Source organism: Nipponia nippon, unplaced genomic scaffold (genome assembly GCF_047370975.1).
Source record: "Nipponia nippon isolate SJK-2023a ecotype South Korea unplaced genomic scaffold, ASM4737097v1 scaffold_25, whole genome shotgun sequence".
Taxonomy (NCBI): domain Eukaryota; kingdom Metazoa; phylum Chordata; class Aves; order Pelecaniformes; family Threskiornithidae; genus Nipponia; species Nipponia nippon.
In genome coordinates, this window is record NW_028262342.1 from 367,496 (window position 1) to 394,932 (window position 27,437).

General features: G+C 50.5%; 1 protein-coding gene across 1 annotated transcript in view; it reads left to right on the forward strand.

The window, feature by feature from the left end:
• The first annotated feature begins 142 nt into the window (after nt 1-142).
• The window catches only part of LGR6 (leucine rich repeat containing G protein-coupled receptor 6), a 149,553-nt gene continuing 122,258 nt past the window's right edge, over nt 143-27,437 (forward strand). Inside the window, exon 1 of the mRNA XM_009463305.2 lies at nt 143-507. Coding sequence (XP_009461580.2) covers nt 143-507 — 365 coding nt within the window. The remainder of the gene's footprint in view (nt 508-27,437) is intronic.

Here is a 27,437-nt window from a genome sequence, read left to right on the forward strand (position 1 = left end):
CCCCTTTTCTTCCCTTTGAATGAAATTCCTGCCAGCTCTGAGAGAGAGAGAGAGGGAAAGAGTAGAAAGTTTAACTCCTCCCATTGGAGTGTCTCACGCCCCTGCCCAGCCCTTGAAACCCAATAACCAAGATCATTCAACAATGCCTTCCCTTCCCTGGCTGCATCCTTACCACACTCCGACCTGCGGGAGATACCCTGCCCGCTGCGCGCGAGGCGGCGGGATCGCTCCCCTCCATCCAGCTGAGCCCCGGGCTGGGAGCGAGCCAGCGGCACCTCGCACCGTCCCCGCGGCCGCAGCCAAGGCGAGGATGGACAAGCTCTTCTTCTGGGGCGTTCTGCTGGCCTCCTCTGCCCGCTTCCAGGCGGTGCCTGCCGAGCAAGGTGCTGTGCCCTCCTGCCCGCCCCAGTGCCACTGCGAAGAGGATGGCATCATGCTCTCTGTGGATTGCTCCGAGCTGGGGCTTTCGGAGGTCCCTGCCAACCTGAGCCCTCTAACAGCTTACCTGTAAGTACAGCCCTTGCTGTTTCTTTTGCAAAGCTTTCTCTGGACCCCTTCATCAGCTGCAGCTTTCCTCCAGCTTGGAAGTTTGTGCCACATTTTCCTGAAATTAAATTTCCTCTGGAAATTAGAAACAAAACAAAACAACAACAAAAAAGGCAGCTATTACTCCAGGACCTGCCAAGCTAAGCCAGCTCCCCCTCCTCCCTGCACCCCTCTGCAAACGCTGTTTATATTGCGATGTTATGCATGCTTTGCTTCTTGATTACAGTGGATCAGAGGAGCTGGTTTGCTGGGTAGATTCTGATTGTCTGAGAACATAATGGAGTATTTATACTGAGCAATTAGTGCAAACTGCTCTGGGATCCTTCTGTCAAACATTTCAATAGCTGTGATAACTCATGGCTTTTGGGGGTTTGGGTTGAGCTGGCCACCAGCAGTGTCCAAGTTGCCTCTTTAAAATTAATATTAAAGTCTTATAAGAAGCGTGGGGGCTTTGGTAGGTTGTTTGTTGTTTTTTTTTTAACTTAAAAATTCTTAATTATCTGAATGTTTTCCATCCTTTCTGGTATTAATACCCCAAAAGGTTAAACTACCACAGGGACTGGTGGGTTCATTTCTAGCCCCGGCGATGGTCTCAGTGGTGCCATCTGACTAGTGATGACTGAGGATGTCCCCCAGGGTGAGCAAGGGACCCTGCGGAAGGGTCTCAGGGTTTGGCCAGGAGAGGAAACACCTCTCTCAGGGAGACAAGTTGGCCCTGACATGCTCTGGGGAAGGTGTTTGGTCCGTTTATTCACAGAAAGTGCTGAAGCCACCAACTTCAGCTGTGCGGCAGATAGGCTGGTAGGGACCTTGGCTTTCCCAGCTAGGGATGCAGCTAAGGCACTGCCAAGGGAAGCCGTGTGTACCGCAATCGTTGAGGACAACTGGTAGCCCCCAGGCAGTGCTGGGGACATTCATTTTGTGCCCATCGTGCTGAGAGGAGGTTTGTGCCCAGGGGTGGCATGCAGTTGTTGCTGGTTTTCTGGTGTTCCTGGATTGTCCTGAGATGCAGTTGCTCAACTGTGAAAGCTAAGCACCCTAACCCATTCAGGAAGGGCTTTGCAAAGCCAGGTTGAAGCTGCCACAGCTGAATATGAGCTTGTCTGCTCATCCTGCTTGCCTGAGGAGCACATTGTTTTGTCTTGTGCCAGCCATTGGATGGCCAGAGCTGTATTGGGTCAGCTGGGAAAGAAATATGACAGGAAAGGATGATTTTCACTGGAGAGCATGAAAGATGAGAGAAATGTGTACGGCAAGCTGTATTTCCCTGAGGGAGGGAACCACAGAGCACTTGTCACACGAGGTGTGTCCTGTGCAGCACTATCCCCTCCGCAGGCACCCTGGGGCTAAGTTTTGAGCCAGGTGCCTATGAGTGAAAAGTCACTGCAGCTCCTGAGCGTGTCTTGATGGAGGTGGTCAAAAACATGTGGGCTGTAAGCATGGGAGGCTGCAGAGCTTTGCAGCACTGATGCCACTGCGAGGACAAGTGGCAGCCCTGTCAGGCACCCACTCCACCTCTGCAGGCAGCGCAAGACGGGGTACCTGTGGCTCCAGCTCCGCAGAGAACATGCTGCCCATCATCTCTGCAGAGTTGTCCCTTGGGCTGGGAGCACAGAGAGCTCCACTGCGTGAACCAAGGGACACCTCGAAGTTAAATGGTTCTCATTGCCACATTCACCCTGACCATGGTGGTCGGAGCAGGGACACTGAGCCCTGGGCTAGGGATCCCTCGTGCGTGGACCCCAGCAGGCGGGTGCTTAAAGATGCTCTCGGCCTGGTGCGGTGGGTGACTCTGCGGCTGCTTCTGGCAGAGATTTGGAAGTTGCTGGGACCTGGTGTTCGGGCAGCCCTGCGGTAGCCGCCGGGCTGGGAGCGTGGCCAGTCCGTGGGCCACGGCGCGGTCTCCCGTGGGCTGCTGCAGCGGCCGGCGCGGCTCACACGGTGGCGCCAATGACGGGGCTTTGCCGGGGATGCACCGGCAACGCCGCCCATCGCCCCGCAGGATAGAGCCAGGCTGGAGGGACCCTCGGGTGCAAAATCCATGGGGTCGAGCCAGGGAGGTGTTGGAGGGTCCAGAGTTTTCCTCCTCCCCTTAGGGCTGAACCTATTTGGGGAAAAACGGCACATTTGCTGCCTATCTGTTAAACACTGCCGGTGAATTAACAGATAGGATGTAACAGAGGTAAGGGGGCAGGATGAACTGGGAAGTATTGGAGGAGGACTGGAGAGTTGGGTTTTCTCCCTGCTTCTGTCACTACCTTCTTGGGCTACCTTCAGCAAGTCATGTAAGGTTAGTTTCTCTGTTACAAGGTGTGTAGTCAGGGCTGTTTTTTCAAAGCAAATCAGCATAAATTTTGTAGAACATATGGGTATTCAAGAGAGATCTAAGCTCTTCATGTAAATTCAGGCTTTAAGTCCACATTCAGATACGAAAAGGAATGCCTAGATTTTTTTGGAGAGCTGCAAGTGCTGAAAAGCAAGCCCTGTCGTGGCAACGAGGAGCATGGAGCTGAAGGGCAGCTGCTGCCAAAACTTTCCAGCTCCTTTGCTCCATGCCCTGTCTTCTAAGCAAATTACTGGTACTCCTTTCTGTAAAGAGCAGGACTCCCTCAGGTGCAAAATAAAGGATCCTCGCAATAACTTCTGATTAGACACTGCCTCACCACTAATGAGCTCGCATTCATGCCCCATCCTGACAATGCTGTGCCTCCGCCGTGCCTGTCTCTCTCCAACCCTGTCCTTGCTCACTCTCGCACCTCCCTGAACTTGAATCTGATCCCACCCATCCAAAACCAAGCTTTTCCAATGGAGGCATCATTGGTGAGCTTGCAGCTGTGCTCAGGGAGACAGGAGAGAAGCAAATCACCTCTTCCCTGGGGCACCTCTCCAGTAGGCACTTAGACACGCTGCTGTCTCGTTGGCAGCCCTGGAGAGAGCCCAGGCAGCCAGTTCAGCTGGGCGTTGTCCATGACTGGTGACAGGTCCCTGCTGTCTGCATTGCTCCTGCAGGCAGCCCGAACTCGATCGGGGCTTGTGCTGGCTCTGATAGCCCATTTCTCTGGAGCAGCACAGACCATCCTGCCTGGCTCATCACATGGGGGCTGGCAAAGAGTTTCTTAATGCGTGACTTATTTGGGGGGGTGGACTGTGTCTTAGCCTGGCCTTAGAGTCCAGCCATGAAACACTAAAGGTCAGCACACCCTTTCCTATTCAGCTACGTCCAGAGACCCTAGGGCCTGTATCACCCCAAAAGAGCTGAGCTATTTAGAGAGCAGATTTAACCTTTAGCTGATATGCCAGCAAGTCCTGACGGCAATGTGTCAAATATCACATCTCTGTCTTCCATGGCCAGCACCATATGTAGGAGCGTTGCTTTTGGGGCTGGCAGCAGAGATGGGCTGGAGTTGATGGGGGCTCTCTGGAGAGGACAGCAGCAAGCTGAGGGTGCAGAAGGAGACTGGAGCTGCAAAGGGGAAGATTCCTGTGCAGCAGAGAGAAGACTGCACAAAGGGGCACAGAGGAGGACAGGAAAATGGGAAGAGCTGCTCGGTACTCAGTATTAGCTTAGCTTTGATCCCTGGCACTGCTGCAAACCCTGCGTGTGACCTGGCTGAGCAATCCCACCTCCGATTCCCTGGGGTATGGAAGGGCCACATCGCATGGGCTGGGGGAGTTCAGCCCCCAGCTGTCCCCATGCCCCTCACCCACTGCCTGAGCACTGGGAACAGGGCCGTGGTTGGGTGCAGGTGCTCAGCGCAGCCCTCTGCCCCAGGATGGCATCCTGACCCCTCTCTGCTCCCCTGCATCTGGCTACTAGCCCCTGGCAAGGGGGACTGGTGATAATGCTGGGGGGTGAAGGGATACTCTCAGTTTGCTGAGGCTGCTCTTGTTTCACCAAAAAAAAAAGACACTGTGTTGCTGGTGCCGGTCAGGTCCCTCCTAGGGACACGCTGGCCTGTCCAGCCATAGGGGGCTCAAAGAAATGGAGTGCCTGTACTCAGCAGAAGACACCCTCAGTAGGAAAGGCAACAGCAGTAGCGTCATGGTCACACATTCAGGTCAGCTGGCCAGGCAGCGCACACACGCCCTGGCCAGCCTGCACACGTGTAGGTTGGAAATTACACATCTTGCAATGCCTTATCCCCAGCCTGGACTAAGGGGACATGGGGAGGAACTGGAAGGATTACCCAGCATCATAAAATATCTTAGGCAGGAAGATACCTCTGGAGATCTCTAATCCACACTCCTGCTCGAAACAGGTCCAGCTTGTGAGGTTGGTCAGGACCTTGTCCAGTAGTGTTTTGAGTATCTCTAAGATTCCCTTACCCTTTTCTCATTTTTGACCATCTTAATGGAAAATGTTTTTCTTAATATCTAATTGCAATTTCCCATGTTCCAGCTTGTGTTTGTTACCTCTCATCCTTCCCCTGCACAACTCTAAGAAGAGCTGGGCTCCATCTTCTCTACGCCCTCCCAGTTGGTAGTTAAAGACAGCAATAACATTCCTCCATTTCTCCTTCTCTTGTGAAGACTGATCACACCTATTTGTATGAGCAGTGCATGGGACCCGGGTGGAGCAGGGAGTATTGCAGTGTGGGAGAGGAGAGCATGCAGGGTAACTGGGATACTGCAGTGGAAGTGATAAGGATGAAGGACACAAACCTGTAGGATACTGGACATAAGTAGCACCATGGCTCAAAGTTCAGCTGGAGGAGCCATTCCCCCCTTCCCCAGGGTCCCAGGTCCCCACAGCACTGTGGAGGGGTCAGGCTCTACCCCTGCTCTGTGCCCCAGCCCCACAAGCACTGGTGACTGCTGCGTCCTTGTCCCAGGCCCCATGCACACCTTGCAGTGAAGCCACGCAGCCACTGCACAGCTCACCACATGCAATGCTGTTGCTCTATCCTGGAAAGCCAGCAAAGACCTGGGGCACAAGACAGGCAACAAGGTTGTCAGGCTGTTGCTGTCACAGCAGAATCTGGGGGAAGAAAGAGCAGCAGAGAGTCTGGCTGCTCCTGGGTATCACGAGGCATCTCAGGAGACCGCCCAGACAGAAAGCTTCTCATTCTCCACGCTGTTTCCATTGAGGTGAATGGGATCAGGAGCTCTCAGGGCTGTTCTCGCCTTGCAGAGACATTTTGAGCCATTGCCTGGAATTTAGCATCCCACTGGGAGTCTGGGAGCCACCCATCTCTCCTCTGCACTACCCTCTGGGATCAGGCACCACACAGACCCGTGACAGGGATCCACAGGAGGCAGAGATGCTCTGACATGAAGCCGGGCAGACACTTTCCTGGTCACACAATGCTGCATCCAATGCAGGGAAAGAGTGAGTGGAAGGTCCTTATTTCTTGATATTTGCATTTTCTAAGCACCCACAAAACTCTGGGTAGGTGAGGCAGCAGGGGTTGAAGGCTGACTGCAGAGCCGCAGCTGATGCCTGAAGCAAGACAAGCAGCAATGCTGAAGGCAGCTCCCCTCAGCCCCAAACCCTCCCTAACTGTCTGCCCCTCTGCAGCCCCCACCTTGGGAAAAAGGAGGACAGCCCCCACCACAGCTCCCCTAAGATGGGAAGCACCCCAAGAGCTGCCAGAGGAGCCGGGGCACCAGTAGAGGGACAGGACTGGTGGCTGACCTGTAGGAGCCTGGGCAGGCACTGCAGCTGTGGAGAGGGGTGTTGGGGTTGAAGGGATGGCTGGGCTTGCGGGGGGCTGACAAGGAGATGGGATCTCCTGCAGGGATGACAGGGACCTCTGTGTGCCTTTGGGTATCAGGTGACAGTCACACACCCTGGGGAGACAGAGGGAGCAGCCAAAAATGCAGAGAGCACAAAATCCCAATGCAAGGTGTAAATTAAGTCCTTCCTGTGGGGCATCCCTGCTCTCCTGCCCCAGGTAATTCTGCAAGGAGCAGTGAGTCACCATCCTGTGGCTGATGCTTGCCCAGTGACAGGGCTCACCCACAGCCTCTTCCTCATGCCATGGTCACCACAGGAGCCCCAACATAGCACCAGGACCCATCCAAACATACCACAAAGGTGCATACTCACCCCAAAGAACTCCCAGAGCCTTCTGCTTCTCGAGCCATGATAGAGCACAGGATTTCCAAAGCCACTCCCAGGTCCTGGTGGCCAGACTGATGCACTAAGGGCTGGCTCCCTGCTTGACCTTCTTCCTTGCTGGAAGACTAATGGGAAATGCCATTACTGCCCCGTAAGGCCAGAAGTCCATTGTCTCGCCCTGGGAAATGCCCAGCATGCCTGGGAGAACAGCAGCCATAGCAGGAGCAAGGCGAAACATTTATGAGCTTGGGGTCCCAGATGTGGAGATAAGGCTGGTGAGAGGCATTAAAAGAGTTGGGCCCTGACACACACTCTGCAGTAGGTTCATGGGTTTATGTTCACCACTTAAGAGCTTTGAGGCATTTTTTTTTTAACCCCTAAAATATCAGGGATAACGAGAGTTTCCCACCTTCAGGGATTTGGTTTCCTCCAAAGGGCCCCTACCGTGACCATCCGCGGATCCTTCTGACTCTGTACAGGCACTCCATAAGGACACAGGTGTGTCCTGCATCCTTACTGCATCCTTGCCAGCAGGATTTCAAGGGGGCTTTAAGGTCAGGCCACCTGGGTTCAACTCCAATCACCCAGCACCCCAATTACCACCTCTCACCCCAGCCAACAGCTGAAATTTCCTGGTCCCTCGGCCCACGGCAGTGCTCAGAGCACTGCTGGTTTAGCAGTCAGAGAGCAGAGCAGAGCAGCAGGAACACGCTGAAACCCCCAGCGAGCAAAGCAGTGGTGAGGGAGCCAGTGTCCCACGGGGACTGGCGATGCTCAGAGCAAAGCCAGAATTGCAGGACCATTAATAGTGAGGTCAGTCCTAGAGCTGCCTGAAGAGCACATTTGGTGGGGTGATTTTCCAAGCAATACCTCATTTCATTGAAAAGGAAAAGCTTAATGAAAACAGACTGGTGTTCATGGGTCTGTGAATGGGAGAAATGTAGTAACAAGTTGAATCAAGAGAGATCATTTCAGTGTTTTCACTTCAAGGTGGCTTTTTAAAAAAAAGTTTCCATTTACATATTTTCACCTGCTGGTGTTATGTTTACCTGTAGGTGATTTAATATTCACATTGCAGGACTCCAAAACTATCAAAGCAAAGCATCTCAATGCTTCTAAAACACAATATATTGATTTTTTTTGTTCTATACTAAATATTGACATGTAGGGTCTTTTTTCTGGGTTCAAGGGAAAGGAAATGTTGAAGTCTCTGAATTCCAATGGGGTGAAACTTTCAGGTTCATGACAGCTATCTCTTCCTGCCTCATCATCTCCCAGCTCCCTTCTCTGCCATAAGCTCTGCTCCCTTTTACCTCTTGATATCAAGAGCTAGAAACGCTTTGCGTTCAGCAGTGTTTTGTTTTACTTGGCTGCTGCTATCCCAGTGTGAGTACTGTTGGGATTCATGGGATGCTGCGCTCTCTGGAGAGCGGCTGATCCACAAATAAGGGTTTCAGCCCCTAAATGCTTCCAGCTACGACAGGCGGTGCTGCGGGTGATGAGGCGGAGGGCTGTGGCTTTAGCACCACAGGTCATGGCTGAGACCGTCCCAAGATTTCAGTTCAAAAGGAAAGAGGTATCCTTTGCAGGGCTGTTCAGAAGTGGCAGCAGGGTGTCTGGGGCACTGGATGTGAGCAGATGTCCACTTCTTGGTGGGGCACTGTCTGAGTAGTGCTGCAGGAGGTGAGATGCAGGATCTGCCCCATTCCAAAGCCAACAACAGGTGCCCAGGTGTCTCTGCAGGAGAGGGAGCAGCCAGACCTTAACTGCACTTGCTTCACAGCTGGCAGAGAGCGCTGCCTTCCCTGGCAAGAAGGGAGCAGGTGTACAGATGAGGAGCATGGTGGGGAAGGCAGTACGGCGGAGTGGTTAGAGCAAATGTGCGTGGGGACGGGGCTGTGCTCCGGGGTGGATAGCTGCGTGTGACTGCCAGCAAGCCTCTTCCCTCCTTCACTCTGCAAACTGCAACCAGGACAGCTTGGTTGGGACTGAAAGAGACCGGTCCCTCCTGCTCGCGCTTTGAGGGATGCCCCACTCCTGGTTCCATCCATCGGAGTGAGCGAGGCTGGGCGGCAGCAGGCACGCCGTGTCTGCATGCTCCCTTCCAGCTGGCATTGCTGTGCAGGGAGTCTGGGTGGGAGGGAGCTGCTGCTCACCCGCCACATGGTCTGGACTTCAGCCACAGCAGGCTGGTCCTCGCTCACATCCGATCCCACTTTGCCTCTCCACCATGCCTGAGAGCACCGGCCACAGCAGAGCCCGGCTTTCTGCAACGTTGTGCACTTCCACTGCAAACACCTTCCTCCATCCTCCCCCCTCTCCTCCCTGCCCGCCCCCCAGGCTAAGTAATATGCCACAGCCTCCCCTCTCTCCCTCCCTTCCTTGAAGAATAAGATCATAAATCTGCCTAGGGCAATGAAAACACTGAGCTCATGGCCCTTAGATCTGTGCAGGAGGAGCTCTAGCTGGCGATTAAAGGAGTTTAGGGTTTTCTTTGAAAAGCTCTTTGATTCTGGCAGAGACTCTGGTGCCAAAAGGCAGCAATGGAGCTGCAAATGCCTCTCCCCCTCTGCACCTGCCTGGGTCAGGGAGCAGCAGGAAGGTGGAGGAGGGAAAGGGAAGCATGGTGCTCCCCAGCTCACTGCAGTGGGAGCTGAGGGACCCCCATCACCCCGTTTCAGGGGGGTGGCACCCTCTGCCAACAGCAGGGCAGTGCGTGCTGCTGCCTTTGAGCCCAGACACTTCAGCTGGGGTGCCAAAATGCCTCCACTGCTGTGGAACAAGCTGCTCTCCCAGGTCCTTCTTTTGAGGAGCTGGGCTGGGTCTCGGCGAGCCACTCGCCCATGGGACAGACAGACGCTCCTCCTCTTGGCTGCTCTGAGACAGCTCAGAAGGCATCCAACATGGGCCAGGCTCCTTGGGGACTCTGAAATGGGGACCTGAGCCACCTTCATGCATAACAGGGAAATAGCTCTGGGTAGGGAAAGGGGCACCAAGGGCAGCCCAATGCTGAGCTCCCTGCAGGCAGCACAGAGTCCTGCCTGGGTGCCAAGGATCCAGGATAGGCTGTGGAGAGCCAGAGAGGAGCTAGGGCCAGGACAGGGGTCACCATAGCAGTGCTCTGAAAAGCAGTGGGAAGGGATAGGGGAGATCTGTCAGGGCTGGGAGGAGCCTGAGGTGTTGGAGAAGAATTTGAGTTTGGTAGGAACTGAAGAGAGATCAGAAACAGCCTTCATGAAGAAGAGCAGGACCAAACCCAAGCATCTAGTAGTGCAGCCAAGTCAAAACAGAGCCAGGGTCCAGCCCAAGTGGAGGCAGAAGCTGTGCCAGTGGTGGGGAGCAAGGGGAGGACACAGTGAAGCTCAGGTGATGCCTCCAGTCTTGCAGGGATGCATCAAGGATCCAGGAGGGGGTAATGCAAAACCTTTCCCAGATCCACCAGAACAGGCTTTGCTAACAGTGATGAAGGAGGGCAGCTATCCAGTCTCCTCCTCTCCATGGGATGACAGAGGAGTCTCCTGAGGTATCAGCAGCTCTCCGTCTCCATTTGCCTTGTTTTCAATCCTTCCTGTAGCTGTTTAAACCTCTTTGAAGGATTTGGAAATGAAAAGCAGCCCCCTTGGGAGTGGAGCAAGTCAGACACACCTGTAAGGGTAGGACCTGCTCAAGGAACCTGCTGTCTCTTCTTGTGAGCAGCCACAGGTCCCACTACAAAGAGACCCCGGGGAGACAGGATTGTTTCCAGCACTGAACATCCCCGTGGGGCACCAATTAGTAACATTCCCCTTCGTTCAAAGGGAAGGTGAAGACCAAGCACCACGCATCATGCTGTCAGGGCTGTGTGTGCTGCGGTGGGAACCGCAGGGGTGGAAGGGGAGCGGCAATGTGGTCTCCTCTGCCAAGTAAGGGGTGGGAGAGCAGGGGGCTGCACGCACAGGGGCAGGGAGGGCTGTTGGGAGGATGCCCCACACATGTGTTAAAAAGTTTTGTAACGTGATGCTGAGCCCTGCAGACCACCAACTGCTGGGATATTGCCCCTGCCTGGTGCCACCTCCCAGTGCTGGCAGCGCCTCATGCACGGAGCAATGAGTTGAGCCAAGGCCACAGCAGCTGCTGGCAGTGTGACGGTGGGGCCAAGTACCAGGGATCTCAGGGACCTGCGGGATCTGAAGGCACAAGTCACCCTCCCGAGGAAGTTATCTGGTGTAGGGATGACTCTGGGTGTAATTGCATCTTGCAACTTCAAGAAAATTCCCAATTCTGGGCATTTCTTAACCTTAGTAAAGCAAATTTTCATCTTTGCATGCAGGAATCCAGCAGGAAAGGCTGGATTCACTTTTAGACAGAAATTCATCTTCTATCTTTCCCAGAGACCACGAGAAGAAATTCTGGTTGCAGGGAACAATCTCTGCAATTTTGTTTTACCCCTGTTTCTGCAGCTGCACCCCTGGCAGTGTCCCCACTGGCTTCCCAGTACCTGGAAGCTGAGAGAGGCAATAGGTGTGTGAGCATTTTGTTGACTTCCCAGGCAGCGCTCTGAGTCAGTCTGACTACGGACATGAGAACTGTCCTTCTGCTGCCTCTCAGTCAGCATCTCCCAAGGGAAGAATGAGGTGCAGTCACGTAGCTGCACTGTAAGGCTTTTTTCTCCCTTTACATAGGGGCATGGGAGTTGTCAGATACTGTCCCAAGCTGTTGTCCCAGACATTGTCCCAAGGCTGTGTCCCAAGACTGGGAGGTCACCTGCCTGAGCAGCCTGTGCCCCAGGTACGAAAGGACAGAGACATACCTTTAGGGTCAGGTGTGTTGTATTTGCAGAGCCAAAGGGATCACAACCAAGACAGGATATTGATTATAGGTGCAGGTAAGACTTTTATTGTACTGATTTCCTGCGGCAGTGAGTTCCACAGATTAATGAGGTGCCTGTTGCACAGAGCAGTTTTACAGGTGCTCTGGCAACAGCACGCGGGGCTTTGCTGAGCACAGGGGCAGCCTTGCTACACATGCTGTCTTTCACTTCTCTTCAGCTCAGAGCCAAAGCAGCAGGTTCTTGTGCTGCAGGTTGTGTTTGCAGCTGCAGTCCTGCACAAGGAAGTGCCTGTCGGTTAAGGTATTGTTGTGCTTTCATGTGGTGTAAGACAGTGCAAGATTTATTAGTGACAAAAGTATGAATGCTGGAAGCCTTGATTTATTGAAGGGGGAGAGGAAACATGTTGCAGCCCATGCTGGTTAGTGTGGTGTGTTTGAGATGAGCTAGCACATGCTGTGAAAACTGCTCTGGCTCATCTGGTGATACCATGAGACAGACCCACTCCTTTTCCAGGGGACAACTTTCCACTGACCATCTTGCAGATGCGTTGAGGAAAGAGCTTATCCTAGATGGAGGGACACAAGGACTCAGACTTTTGGGAACAGGCAGGTGCCCCGTGAGCTTTGGCTCCTTTGTATGGTGGAGGTGGGAGATGCAGAGGACTGGAGTGCAGCACGAGAAACTTGGAGTGTTTTCTAGCTCTGTCACAGCCTTACGGCTTACCCCAAACAAGTCCTCTCCTTCTTCCGTGCCTCAGTCTCCCTATCTTTAAAGCACTACTAATAAACCCTTCTCTAATGCGCTTTGAGATCAACTGATTAAAACAGTGCTATAGAAGAGTTGGAGACTCTCAGCACTTTTCAGCCACATGTCTGGACCTCTCGAGCTAAAACAGCTTTTAACACTTTATTAAAAAATTCTTGAGCTTTACATTTGTTCAGCCACAACATGAAGCAAAGCAATACTAAACTCTCAGATTTGTAGCCTGCCTTTGATGTCCACTGACCTCATCACTCCTTGCTTACGGATGCAGCCACAAGTCAGTGCAGCTACCGAAATACTCCTCTGCAGCCGCATCCAGCAGCTGTTTAAAAGCTCATGGGCAGCACTGGCGAACTCCATAGAGGAAGCGAGCCCAGCTGGTAAACGGCAGCTTGGCCAGAGCTCCTGCAAACCCCAGTTCTTTAACCTAATCTGTTTCCTATAGGAAGCTACCTTGCTTTTAGCATACTTCTTCCTGAACGTATGGGGGTAAATAACAGCTATTCCAGCTCTTTGGCTAAACCAAAAAAAGGAGGGGAAAGATTGGCTTGGGTTAAACAAATAGATTTTTTTTTCAGGTTTCCTATGCAATTAAGACTAAACCAAACCAAAACAAAACATGTTTGCTCTGGGTATCCCTGAAACATTTCGCTTTGACCCAAAAAAGAACACTTTGTTTCATTTTTGAGTTACTTGAAAAACTTTAAACCCTTTTAAAAAAAGATCTTGCAATGAAATGTTCCACCATCTCCCCCCCTTCTTTTTTCAGTGGAGCATAATTTTTCTGTGAATTCAGTTTTGTCTGAAATGCTGTGAGTTCTGCCTGACCTGGGAAGTCACCCAGCTGAGCTTGTGCCGTCACTTGGTTTTCCTTTCAACACCGTTTCCGTCTTTTCATCTCCCACTGTACAGACACACGAGTCTCATGGGAGCATCACGCTCATCCCAAGGCTGCACTGACTTTCCAGGGAGACTAGAGAGTGACTGGGAGAGGGGAGGAAAAAATCCACGAAGGCTCTTTTCAGCTTCAGAGAGCTCCTCTGGCTCTTCTGACTATCTCAGGCTACTGCCAAGGCACCTTCGAAACACCTTTGAAACATCTCCAGCATGTTGGACACCGTGACTGGGCTGGAGGGGAAATCCACATTCCCTTTGAAGTGTGGATACTTGAGCAGTCTTAGAATTATAGGGCTGTAATATACAGGAATGTGTGGGGCTGTAATTGTGACTTAGATCCTTGGATGAAAGGTGCTATGTACATACAAAAGGTATTATTATTATTGCTATTATTATTACTATTATTATTACTATTATTATTATTATAGGGCTGCAATATGTGGATTGGAGATGAAAGTAGCACCAAAAGATCCTGAAATACAAGATGTGTCTTAAGGAAATTTCAGCTTGGAATTAGGTTTTGTCTACATGCGGGAAGCAGAGCTGGCTGGCTCCCCCGCACTGACAGCTCTGGGTCTTTTATGGAAGAAGTCCTGTATGCAGGCATGATTCCCAAATCCAAGTTGCTCTGACTCTCAGAAGGGTGTCTCCAGGAGGAGCTAGTCCAGAGCAGTTTTTGCAGAAAAAATGCCATCAGACATTTTCACCATTCTTTCTGAGACGCTGTGATTGCTGCCAGGCAGACTGTAGCCATCACAAAATAAGTCCCTGGCACTTGAGCTGTCCGGTATGAGAAGTGCAGGAACTGACGACTCTTAGCAGGGCTTAGAGGCTGGGGTGGAAACTGGAGCAAACTCCCGGTGCCGCTGAGCAGCAGAGAGAGCTCGTGTGCGCATTGATCCTCCTGCGCTCCAGCAGAGACGGGGCCAGATCCAGCATCCTGAGCTCATCCTCCTCTTTCCAGCCATCAATCACATCTCCTCCTGAGCAGACTAGGAGCAGAGCACGAAGGAAGACAGGGATCAGCTTTGATCCTTCGTAGGGTCTGTGGCTCTGCACAGCCTTTCCCATCAGCCTCAAGTAGTTTCTCCTGCCCTGTTCTGCACTCGCATCTCATTAACAAGGGAGGACTTAAGTGAAGCCAGGCGCTGAAGTGGGAATCACCCATAGTGATTTTCTCCTGTGTCACAGGCTCTGTGAAGCATCAGGTTTCACCCTAGCGTGCAGCTCCAGCTGCCTCTCCTGGGGAAGGTGGGGGGAGGATTTAATCTGCTCTGATTTCCATCAGCTTTGAAAGCCCAAGCAAATCAGCTTGAGTTTTTCCACTGACTTCAAAGATTTTGGGAAAAGGCCTTGGCTCTCCTGCTTCAGGGACTATCACCTATGAGAGTGCAGAGGCAGATCTGCACTCAGCTGGTCTTGCTGAAGAGCTGAACCAGAGGCATGGGAGGCAGGTGGAAGTGGGAAGGACTGTTTTGCTAGAACTGGACCCCTCCCTGAAGGAGGCTTTCTCCTTTCCTGGGCAGCAATGCTGGCTCTGGCTGGCACAGGCTAGATCTGATGTCGCACTGGGATCTAGCTGATGAGCTCCAGCAGGAACCAAACCTACCCTGTTGGACCTGGTCCCTGGAGCAGGCTAGGGAGCAGATTGAACGGACTGCACCGATGCACCCAGAGACTCATTCAAGCACCCAGGCCTCCATTCTCCTGCAACGCTGCGTGAACTGGTGGGCAGCTTCATGCTTTAGCCTGGGAGAGCTTTCATTTCAACTGTGGCTATAAGATGGAATGGTGAATAATCCTGTCTGCAAGGCCAGTGTACACACAGGCTCTTTCACAGTCTCCTTAAGCCTCTCTCTTGCTGTTTCTGTGGCAGCACTTCAGTGCCCAGCACGATGTGCAGCAAGGCAGCTGCTACCAGACAGACTCTTCCCATAAGGGTGCAGAACAACGGCCAGAGATGAATGTGCAGGCAATAGCTGCATGCTGGTAGCCCTCTGGGGTGCCACAGGCTACAGCACTTTTGCAAAGGAGCTCCCTTCTCACCTGATGCTGTTTCTGGCAGGTGCAAAAAGGGGCAATTCAAAACCCCTGCAAAGAAGGGTCCATAAAGCCTTAGTGTTATAACTATGCCTGGTGGTCTTGGAAGGAGCAGAGGAGGATCTGGAGTGCCAGCCAGAGCCACTTTGACTCCAGAATCAGCTCGAGAGCCTTAGAAAAAACTATCTTTCTCAAGAGAAGTCCAGAAGCTTATGCTAGATGCTACATTCACATCACCTGCAGAGCAGACACTGCTCAGAGAGCAGAGCCTTGACACTGGGACTTGGGCACAGCCATGTAGCTGATCATTGTCAAGCAAAACTCCACTAAGTAAAGACAGGCAGATTTTCAACAGCCCTGAACTACAAGAGGTGCCCTTGGAGCAAGGGATCATCCCAGGCATAAAAACATTTCCCCTGATAACATGTGTGCCAGAAATCTTTGAAAGGGCTGTAAACCACAGGTGTGTGTCTAGCGAGTGGCCTGAGCCGGTTGCTGTGCCCCAGCCTGGCAAACAGGAGGAGCCCTGGGGACCACTCTGTGCATCCCTGGGCAGGTCTGCGCCGGGCTCTGGGACGCAGGTTCCCCCGTGTCATAGGCTGTTGTGCTCCTTCTTCATCCGCTCCTCTTCCCATCAGTTTGCCCTGTGGCCAAACCTTTCTCACCCAGACATACCACGCGTGCTGGCTTCCTGGGAATTTTTGTATTCTTCTGTTCAAATATTGCCCCTTACTTGTTACTCCATGTGCCTTGTGAAATCAGGCGTGCAGAAGCAGGAGCAGGGCATCTACCTGAACCACAGGGGCGACGGAGCAAAGGCTGGCTCACATCAGGGTGATGAGTCAGGTCCATCCACAGCAGTTTGTCCATTGCTAAACTCCTAGAAGCGAGGTCTTGCTCCTCTGCAGGAGGGTTCAGCTCCCCAGCCCTGCCCCGCTCTTTCCCAATTGCACTGATAAGTGGAGCTTTTCCCCCCCCCGCCCCGGCAGAGTCGGGAGCGAGGGTGACTCACCACCACTTCAGTGTGAACCATGCAGCCAGGCGCTCCAGCAGCAATGTGTGCTGGAGACAGGAAGACTCTCGTTACCCACTTGACAGCAGAAGAAAGGCTTTTCTTGGTGCACAGGGACCACCCACCAGAGAATGAGACAAGGCAAGAGCTGTCACGCTCTAATGTCTTGTGGCTTCCTGGTGACACCATAGAGTCTGCTGCAGTTAATGGAAACCCACTAGTTACTCAGGGTAGCAGAGAACACTCTGAGATGAGCCAACTCTTGGCATCTCTGAAACGCAGCCTGTCCCACCAGAGGAGCTCCCAAACCCCTGCCAGGCCATTGCTGGGCTTGGCTGGAGAGCACCTCAGCCCAAATCCCTGCAGGCATCTTGTTGCCCTTAGAAGGCGGCGGGTATGGTGAGGAACGCAGCTGGTATTCATCTCTTACCTTGGGCTGTGAGTTTCAGCCAAGAAGCCAAGCTGCTACAAACAGCATGCAGAAGGTCTCCTTCTCTGCTGTCGTAAATGCTTGGAGACTCTTCGTCTATAAATCATGCACTGTCTCGGGAGGCAAGGCTTGGATGCTTACTAGCCACAGAGACCCAGGCTTTTCTGGTTTATGGTAGGGAGGATGCTCGCAGGATCAGTAGTTTCCCGGGAAAGGGTTCAGAAATGAACGGATTGTATCACTCACTCCAGTGCTGGTACCACAAGGGAGGTCTGCCCACGTGGGCTGCATCAGTAGAAGGGAAGACCGACAGGATCCTGTCTGCCATGTGTCCCCATAACCAAGATGGATCCCTTGGGTTGGATCCTCAGTTTCTGCTGGCTGAGATTTCACGGCTGCTGTCTTCGAAATTTCCTCATGAAAAGGCCCGAAGTCCAAAAGGCATTTTTCAAAAGCTTTCAGCCATAATGTTTTATTTTCAGAAGTCTTTGGTCTGAGCACAGATAATTTTCAGCCAAAAATGGCTGAAAACCACCAGCAATTTTCAATTCCGATAAAAACACTATTTTCCATTTGACAGTGTCAACAACTGTTGTTTTTTGCTCCTTGCTCATTAGTTTCCTCCAAGAGGAAACAAATGTCTCCAGGCAGCGATCCCCTGGGATCCCAACAGTTTATCCATCTCTCTCACCCAACACAGTGCCTTCTCCAGGGACCATTTCTGTTACCTCCAAAGAGATGCAGAATGCAGCCTCTGGCCCAGAGGTCTGGGTTGTGTGTGGGAACATTATTTATTGAGCTCGCTGGCTGGTGGCTTGCTCCACAGTAAGATTCAGCTCAAAGAGGAAGGATAAACCACAGCTCAGAATGGTGCTGGCTAATAAAGCCATAGCTGGGAGAGGGTAACAAATTAGGTGGGAAACTCAAGTGTTTCAGGGCAGTAATAGAACCCACATCTATCTGTGAGACTGTAGGAGCAGGAAATATTGCCTGATGAAGCAGGTGATGGGGAGCAAAGTCTCTCCCTCTGACTATGTCCTGGGCTCTTTCTTTGTAGGCAGCCCAGGATTAGGGACTTAGGGCTGATGAGGTTGCCCCAAAAGGAAGGCAGACTAGGTTGGTTGAGTGGCTCCTCAAGGGTCATTGTGCTATAGTCCAAGAAAAAGAAGAGATGGTATGGTCTGGGACTTCTCAGAAGAGGTGATCAGAAAACAGTACAATGCGGTTCTCACTCTGGCTGCAGGGTTGCCATCCGAAGAAAAGTGCAAGGTACTGGATGAGTTGCAATTAATATAAGGACTGGCTGTGCATTGCCCCAGAGAGCTTCCCTGCATGACAGCTTATGGGGGCTGATCCCAACCAGCAGCTCAGTACCCACCCAACCGCTTGCTTACTCCCTCCAGTGCGATGGGGAGAGAATCAGAAGAGCAAAAGTGAGAAACCTCATGGGTCAAGATAAAAACAGTTTAATAGGTAAAGCAAAGCTGGGTGTGCAAGCGAAGCAAAATAAGGAAATCACTCACGAAGTCCCATCGGCAGGCAGGTGCTGAGCCACTTCCAGGAAAGCAGGGCTTCATCACACATAACAGTTACTGGGGAAGATAAATGTCATAACCGCGAATGTTCCCCCTTCCTTCTCCTTTCCCTGTAGCTTTTATTGCTGAGCATGATGTCATATGGTGTGGGATATCCTTTTGACCAGTTCAGATCACCTGTCCCAGCTGTGTTCCCTCCCAACTTCTTGCATGTCCCCAGCCTACTTGTAGCGCGGGCAGAGTGGGAAAAAGATGCTGTGCAAGCGCTCTTCAGCAATAGCCAGAACACTGGTGTGTTATCAACATAGTCACAGATCCAAAACACAGCACCCTACGGGCTGCTATGAAGAAAATTAACTCCAGCCCAGCCAGAACCAGTTCACACCTCCATCGATTTGCCAGACTCCAGCATCCACCCGCTTGTACTTCTCTCTGGCAGGTTTTTGCAGGCTGGTGTGGAGGTCAAAGCTCTGTTCACAGATCCTGTTATCACTGCATGAAGTCACGGCCACAGCCAGATTAAAATCATCCTTTATTTAATCCCGTTGTTGGTCTTGATCTTCTAGATCATGGCGTAGATCATTGTTGCTGTTGTGGGCAGGATTCTGCTAAATCTTGATAAATCAAGCCAATTCTGATAAATCAATCCAATTTATTCACTTTATATCCAGTTATTTCTGTAATGTTGTTCATCAGTTACATGACCTCCTCCCTGACCATGTTACTGACAACTTTTTGGAGGCAGAAAGGCAATATTTATATCCTGTAGCTCTAGTCCCACAGTCTTTCCCACAGTTCCACACAACTGGTTACAGCATAAGCCTTCTAGGGCAGGGCCCATCTGTACCATGATTTTTCTAAAGGTCCAGATAATAATTAATGGCTAGTTATCACATTCTTCTGCCTGGCAGATGTGAGGGAACATCTGGGAAGTTTTGTGTCTGAGGTCAGACTTGCTGACATCAGAAGGTTTCAAAGGTGCCTTGGGCTGTCCTAGCTGCTCCTGTTCACTGCTACAGTTTGAATTTTCACCACATCCACCAGGTTCATGATTAGACCTAGAAGGGCTTTTTGTTATCCTACGAATTCGAGTTATCTTGGCAGGGGGGTGATCTGTCCTAGCTGCCGGACTGCAGTTCCTCTCAGCACGAGGGAGTCCTAATGGCTGTATTGGAGGAGCTTTGCCACCGTGTTACCCATTATTTCTCTCACAATCCTGCTTGTTTCAAAGTTGACCATTCCTTCTTGGCTAGCCTAGGTCTTGGATAAGCCACAGACCTCCAAGGCTGCGACCACTGGTCTTTGTAGCCTGAAGTGGAGCTCCAGGTTGCTTTGTTGTGAGATTAAGACCCTCAGGAAAGAGAGCACTAGCAGATATGTTGCTATACACCCAATCCATGCATCATCAAGCAGACCTGAGAGGAGACCTGTCTTTGCCCTGGAGTAGCACTGACATTCCTGTGTTAGGCACTGGAGGTGCCCCAAAGCTCAAGCAGATACAGACGGCAAATTTTCAGAGCAGCTGAGGTCAGCCTTGTCATAGCGGGACCCAATGGAGGATCAGACCATGACAGCCATACTTGGCAGGTCACAAGCTGTCTGTCAGAAGCCCTTCCCCAGAGAAGAATCAGAGCTTGGCAAATGTCCTGCACTGTAGAGCTGTTAGAGATGCCAGGCACATTTACTGCCTGCTCAGGGAATGGAGAGCAGGGAAACCAACTGCTCAGCGTTCTCCTCAAACACAGATCCCAGGCTGTTGGGAAAGGAGCCTCCATGGACGTCAGGGCTGAGTGATGGCCACAGTAGTCTTTACCCGGTGAGGCAACTGTGGCCAACGTAGCAGGAGCTCATGGGGAGAGAAGGTGCAAGGAGAGCAGAGTGTCCTCCCTCCTCAGCTCAGCCAGCTGGGTGGTACCTGCAGTGATGGAGGTGCTGTGTGCCTGGCATTTAACCTTCCCTTGGCCAGGTGCTACCCGGGACTTCCCCACTTTGCATACAGCAGGTGTGAACAGAGCTCTGTTTGCCCTCTGGACTTTGGAGTGGTGGGGCTGGAGAAGGTGTAGCCCTCATCAACCTGGAGTCTGCCATGCTCCCTGCACCTCCCCTTCGCTGGCCTTCTCCATGCCATGGAAGGTGTTTCACTGTGCGCAACGAATTCCTTAGTGCCCACCACATGTTTCCTGAGAAAGGGCTGTTTCCTGCAGATGGATCCTGGCAGCACCAGGCTCTCGGATATTGTCATCTTGGGATATTGCCGGCTTTTAGTTGTTGCTCATGCTGGTGCAACTTGTCTGGACAGGACAGATGAGACTTTGGTGCATGAGCAGAGGGAGTGCCACTGAGTCACCCGCAGGGCATCTGATTTCCAGATGTGGCCCACGCACTTCACTGCCTTTCTCCCAGGAAACCAGGCCACAGGTGCTGGGGTCATCCCTTCATCGATCCGTATCTAAAAAGGCAGGGAGCAGGGCTGGCACTCAGGGCTTTCCACTGGAACAACAGCCACTGCCAGCAGGCAAAGGTTGCCACATCCTGCAGCTGCCAGGGAGCTGGAAGCAAAAGTGGCTGGTGGGGGGTCCTCTCTCCTTCATGTGGAGCAACATCTGGGTCAGTTCCCTACCTGGAGCTGTGGGGAGGAGAGAGTGAACAGCAGGAGCAGCCTGATCCTGCAGTAGGGAGGGTCCTTGGCAGCTGTCTCCAGCTCAGAGCCCCTGCAGGTCCCCTCTTGCTGATGGTACTTGGTGGCAGTGTCCCTCAGGCGCTGGGCAGATGATGGCCAGGACTCTGGAGACCCAGCCAAGATGCATGTGGCATCACGCACATGAGGACACTACCACAGGCCCAGCAAGGGGGTCCCAGTCCCTTCTCCGGGTCAGGGTATGGATTAGGAACAGACTACCTCACACCAGCGTCCTGCCTCCCACCCCTGTTCTGCCTCCCTTGCTGTCCCACACAGCTTTCCCTCTAGCAGGACCAGGGAAGGGGCAGGGTTGGAGCCCCATCAGCTGCTCAAGCCACCAGCACCAAGAAGAGCTGAGTAAAACCAGCACTGCACACTCAGGCATTGGTCCAGCATATGGCAGCCAGAGGTGGGAGGTTTGCACAAGCCCTGCTTATGATTTCCCAATCTGGGAGAGCATCAGGGAACGTTGGGCCTGCCCATAGAGCTTGGCCATTGCCAGGGTAAACCCCCCACAGTTTAAAAACTCCATGTAATTAATGAACCGTCCCATTAAGTGTCACAATGGAACAATTCATTTTTACTGATGTGTGCAGGCTCTGCATTCTTCTGCCTCTGCTGCATCCTACAAGAATGTGGAGACTGATCTAAATAGATGAACCCGTCTCATCCGCATTGTCTTTGGTGATTTACTAATTCCAGGTACTGTTCTCCAACTCTTTGGCATTTACCTGCTTCGTAATCCTCCACATCCACCAGCTTCCAGGTACTGCAGCCAAGTGGATTTACACTGGATCACATCTGTCAAAAAAAAGGGAATTAGAAACACTCTGCATGAGCGTCACTTCACTGGTCACACCACAGCAACCAGCAGGGATGTCAACACGAGCTTTCAAACTTCCACCAAGTGTGAGCAGTCAAACTGATTTCTGCTGTCGAAAGCTTCTGTTTTCCCCCCAAATTCTCAGTGACTTAATGCTGTCTGTGAGTTTCCTCAGTATAAATCAGTTGTCTCTCTTGCACCCATCCGGGATTAAGTTCCCCGAGTGGCACCATTGTGAATCTGGTGGGATGGAGGTAAGCGCTGTCCCAGTGTTAGCACTTGCAGGCAGAGATGGACAGGGCTGGGTGAGCCAGTGGATGCCACAGTCCTGTGGGTGTGGAGCAGGGTTTCCCAGAGGGAAGGCAGAACAACAACCTGTGACCACAGCAGAGAGCTGTGTCCCAGGAATAGCTTTCTTTCCTCTACCTGGAGGGCACCGTGCCCGGGACAGAGCAAGGTCACCTATTAACAGTGTGCATCCGGTGGAAAGGGAGTTCTGCTTTCTTGCCGTTCTACACCCATCCCACACGGAGCTGGGACTTGCCTGTCTGGCTTGCTCTCTGATAAGGGAGGAGCAAGCCCTGGAAACCAGGGATGTAGTGGGCTAGCCCAGCATGGAGGCTAGAGACCCGTCAACCACAAGGACCATGGCGCTTTGGCAGCCTCAAGATTGGGTGGATCCGCTTTAGCACTGTGTTCCCGTCTCATTCCCTGTCTCATCCAGATTTATCGTGGAGACAACAGAATGAGTCACTGCTGTGATTTCCTCAGTGGACTGTGATTGTGTCAGGGCTATTCCCCAGATGTGATTTTATCTGTGGGACTTATCTCTTTTGCTTATGTTACACTCATTCTGACTATAGAGCATGGCTCCCTGGTTAATGTACGTGCTCAGGGCAGAAGATGACCACTCCGTGATTTTTTTAAGCCTGTCTATGTGCAGGAGCTCACGGTCCCCACAAAGGCGGCCTGGTGCCAGTCCTCTGAAAGGCATGACTAAGCACCAGCTTTGCTAGTAGAGACTGCTCATGTAGGCAGCTGGCAGTTCACCTTCCTCATTTCCAACTGTTTTAAGTGTCTCTAGCCTGTTCATCTTTACAAGAAGCTGGAAAGGGAAAAAAACCTACAAGAACCCATCTGCCACTCTCAGACTGTGCTGTGGGTCTCCACTGTCAGGGCTCACTAGGGTTCGAGCCTCTCCACTGAAGCAAACGCTGAAACCAGAACAAAATGGAAACAGACTCTTTTTTTCCAGAAAGAAATAAGGTCTATGGGACAGGAAAAGGCTGGATTAGTGCTCAAAGCAGGAAGCATAGGCAGGGTTTTGAGGAGCTGTTGACAGCCGAGTATAGGAAGCTTTTGGGATGGCCATACAAGCATGTCATTATTTATCACGTAGGTATAACATTATTGGAGAGGGGTTCCCCAGGACATGGAGCCTCCATAGAGACACTGTACCTATCTACCATGGCACGGCCTAGATTTCTCAGTGTCTGTTGTATAGAGAATTACCATGAGATTTTCCGTAGCTCTCCAGGAGTTCTGCAATGTGGATAACTTCCAAATCAAAGAAATGCTGTCTATGAGTTTCCTCATAATCCAGTATTTCTTGGATTTGACACTCCAGAGCGTCACCAACCTAGATTAGAGGGAGGTGAGTGCTTTTTCAAACGTCTTTTCATGGGGATTCATGAAACAGTGGAAGAACTCAAAGCAGCAGAGATGTAATTTATTGGGTTGATCTGAGCAGAAATTGTGAAAGGCTCCCCACAAAAACAACAGTTAAGTTTTTAGATGGGAATGAAGTTTGTAGGTGTTTTGTCTAGACTGTCTCTCCTTTTGATGGAGTTGGAGACTCCCAACAATGAAAATCTGGCTGGGCTTTAAAGACTTCCTTTGATTTTTCCAGAAGGGACTGTAATCCCAGCACACAGTCTGGCCTAGCTGAGAAATCTGGTCCTTTGTAATTTAGTGCAACTGAGAGTGAAATCATTGATAGACCTCAATTTGTCAGTCCAGACAGCTGTACAGATAATGCTATGGGAATTGTTCAAGCAGGATAAAATATACCTGGTCATCCAGACAGTACAAGCCAAGCCATCATCCCAGAGTTTAGTTTATTTTCTTTATTTACCCATTACCTTAAAGTGAATATGCAACAGTGAATAACTCTTTTGTTCCCAATAGGATAAGCTCTTTCCAAATCACGGATGAAATCTGAGGCTTTCAGTCAGAAATCACAGTAGGCAACAAGTCTACAAGTTAAGAAAAACTGAGCTGCTTCCTTAATAGTAAGAGGGTAGGTGCAGGGTAGAAGGTGTATTGTCTTAAGCTCATTAATAAGGCAAAAAACCCAATTCTGATTTCCTGGACGTAGGAATTGTAAGCTTACATGAAAAATATAAGCTAAAGAGCAAGCTTGTGCAATTAAAGATGCAGGGGCATCACTAGTTCTACAGCCTTGATTTGCAGGGTTCAGCATATGTAATACACTCCCAGGTGTCCCCAGGGATGGTAGGCCAGTCAAAAAGAATATGGTGAGAAGCTTATACTCCATGAATGACCTACTGTGTTGGAAACGTGCCTTGCTCAGTCCTTGAACCCAACAGCCCCTTACAAGCTTACAGCTGTCTTCTAGGCAGAGTAAGCAATCTCATGTTTGCATGTTGCGTGGGTACCTTGCTTTGGTTGAAGACTATGAGCCATGGGTAGGCAAAATCATCTTTAGGGTGGCTGAGGGACCTAAACAGGTTACACTGGCAAACTCCAGCTGGTTTTACAACTGATCTCCAGGACCGCAGACCAGAGCTGGTTAGCTTGTGCTTTTAATACAAAGCCTGCTTTCCCCATCTTCCCAACAGGCCAAAAACAGTGAAATGAAAGATGATAATCAGGAAACAAAGTGGATTAACAGCAGTTGAGTCTTGCAGTCATGGTGCTTTAGCCTCCCCAGTGTTCCCATTCCGGCTGGGCAGGAGGGACTCTGCTGCAGGTAGCTCATCAATAGCAGCTAATTCTCTTGAATTCAACTAATGTCAGTCACTAAAAATAGCTTGTGTAGGGAGGAAGCTGTGGTTGAAAGGTCTTTAACTGAGCTACCGCTACTCCTCCAGCACAATGAGAAACATCTGCTTTAACAACGAACTGATGGGAAGGGTCTGTGTGTATTATGAATGGGACAATTATAAAAACCTGTTTACAACCATCACGTATTTCCTCAGCAACCAGGGTGTGATTTATCTCCACCTAAAATGCATACCTAAAATAGGCTGTATGAATCACACAGTAAAAGGACTTGTTTCTCTTCATAGGACTATAAAGGGAATCCAAAGTCTAGCTCAGACGTAGACATGTGCATTGTAGGCATCTAAACTGAGGTGGCGAGATTCAAACGTCCCCCTCTTTAATAAGTTCAGGGATGGGAAGATCATTTGGTGAAGTCTTTAATTAATTGGTGATAAAAGCTAATGAAGCTAAGAAAGCACTGAAACCTAGTAACTGTCTTTGGCGTGGCCAAGTCTGTGATTTCTCAGAGTTCATTTCCATTGCCTCTGGGGAGGTGAAGCAGCCCAGGAATTCAATGGAAGACCTTTCAGAATTTCACCTCTCTAATTTGGCGTATGAGTTTGTGACAACTCAAATACTCTGGGACTGATTTTACAAGCTGCTCAGGTTGGTTCATGTCCTGTGAAAAAAGTAATGCCGTTGTCCAAGAGTATTATTATAAAGGAATCTAGTAAATCTCTAAAAAACATAATTAAAAATTTTGCAAGGTAACTGCAGCATTAGATAGGCCAAAGGGCATGACCAAATACTCAAAGTGTCTGTCTCTGGTCCAAAAGATCTTTTTCATTTTATCTTCTGAGGATTCTATTGCCAAACTTCAGACATCTCCAAGTTGCAGTTTTGTAAAGACATTCTCTGCAATCTAATTTTCAAGATCAAGAGTAATGGATGTCTCTTCTCACAACTGTCTTACCTGATTTCCAAAACCTTGATGTATGATGGAAATAAGCTATCCTACTTGCACACAAAAAGAATGTGAGGACACCTGTGTCAAAGCTGAGGGATGTACAAACCCTCTGGCTGGCTTTCAGAGGTGTTCTCCAAGTGCTTTCATGCTGGGTCTGACAATGGATAAAGGAACCCAAATCTGGCTCCCAGGGCCAGTGTGGTCACCTCCCCAAGGGAGGGTGGAGGGGAGCAGCATTGTGTCTCCATAGCCAAGTATTATATTGGCATAACAAGTACTTGTTTTCTAACTCATGCAAGGCTGGTGTAATGCCAACGACCTTTCCTCCTGAGATCATGACTGGGATGACACTACTTCTGATGATATATTGATGCAGACAAAAATCAGAAATGAATAATGTTATCCCCTCGTTCCAAAGGGCTAAAGACTGTGCAAGGAGAGCTAGTCCCTTGTCCCCCCTCACGTAACTGGGATGAGCCAGCCAGACAAAATGTAATAGCTAATTACTTTTGCAATGTAACAGCAGCTACTAATAATAACATGAACTATTTCCAACACATGAGAATTAGGCAATCTGTCAGGCCAAAAGGTGGCAGAGATGGGAAGAGCTGCTCAAACACAGGGCCATCACCATAAAATTAAATAATTTTCTTTGTTGTTCCCTGAGAACAGGCTGTGGGTGCTTCCCTCAAGCCATTTTTAATGTGGACAAATCTGAGAACAAATGGATAAGACAAATAAGAAAAATTGTCAAACCAGATGATACTTGCACAGCTTCTAAAGGCATCCAAATTTGAGATTACTGACCTACTAACCATCCTGCTTAGCCCATTGTTCAGTTCTGCTGTCTGAAAAATGGAAGGCGACCAATGCAACACCAACTTTTGAAAAGCCTACAAAAGCCTTTGTCTTCAGCCTGTCCAGGGAATCACAGCCCCTTAAGCCCATCAGATGGAGTGAAGCTAGAAGTAAGGAACAGAATTAGTAGATAAAATGATAAAGGATAGATAGGGTAGGAGATTAAAAGAGGAGGGTCTGAGAAGAGGAAACCATTCATTGAAGTTGCCAACAGGCATCTGGTCCAACAGAAATTAGTTCTTGAGTTTCCAGAAAGTCTCCAAGACAAGCCCCCATCAAACTCTCTTAAAGAAATTCAGTTGGTATGGACTGATGACTGCTTAGGAGAAAGAAAATGAAAGAAGGTTCAGTGGGCATTTTCAGAGCAGAAAGCAGGGGGAACTGAGGGCCAGGAGAGTATCACAGGAACCTATGCCTCTGCCAGATGACAGAGCTTTGCCAGGACAACAAAACAGGCAAAAATCGGTTTTGAGAAACCCAGGGACAAACTGCTACTTGTGTGCACACACCAGTGGGCTTGCATGGATGTCATGACCATATGAGAAAGAGTTCATGGAGGCAGTGCGGGCAGATTGATGAAGGTGTCAGTTTGGTCCTCAGGGCAATCAAAAAGGCAATTGTTTGTTAGGCAGTGTTCAGGAATGGGAGGGAAGCTGCACCAGATCTAGTCTTTAAAACTATGTGGTAGGTCCACTGAAGTCAAAAAGGATGACCAGAGGTCAGGACTACTTCTTTCCAAACTACAGTGAAACACATCTCATAGGTTCAGGATCCAGAGCTTAGAAAAGAGACAGCAAAAGAAAGAGAAAGCAAATCTGTAATATCCATGAATCAGTTCTTTGCACTGGTCTTGAATCCCAGCTTCTCTTGGTTACTCCAGCAGGTCCTGCTTTACTGCCCCAGCCAGTTTCACATGCCTTTGACTTGGAAGCTTGGGAAAATGTTCATTTTGCCAGGCTTTTCCTCCTGCCTCTGCTCAGAGCAGTTCCCACGCTGTGAAGCACTTTTGT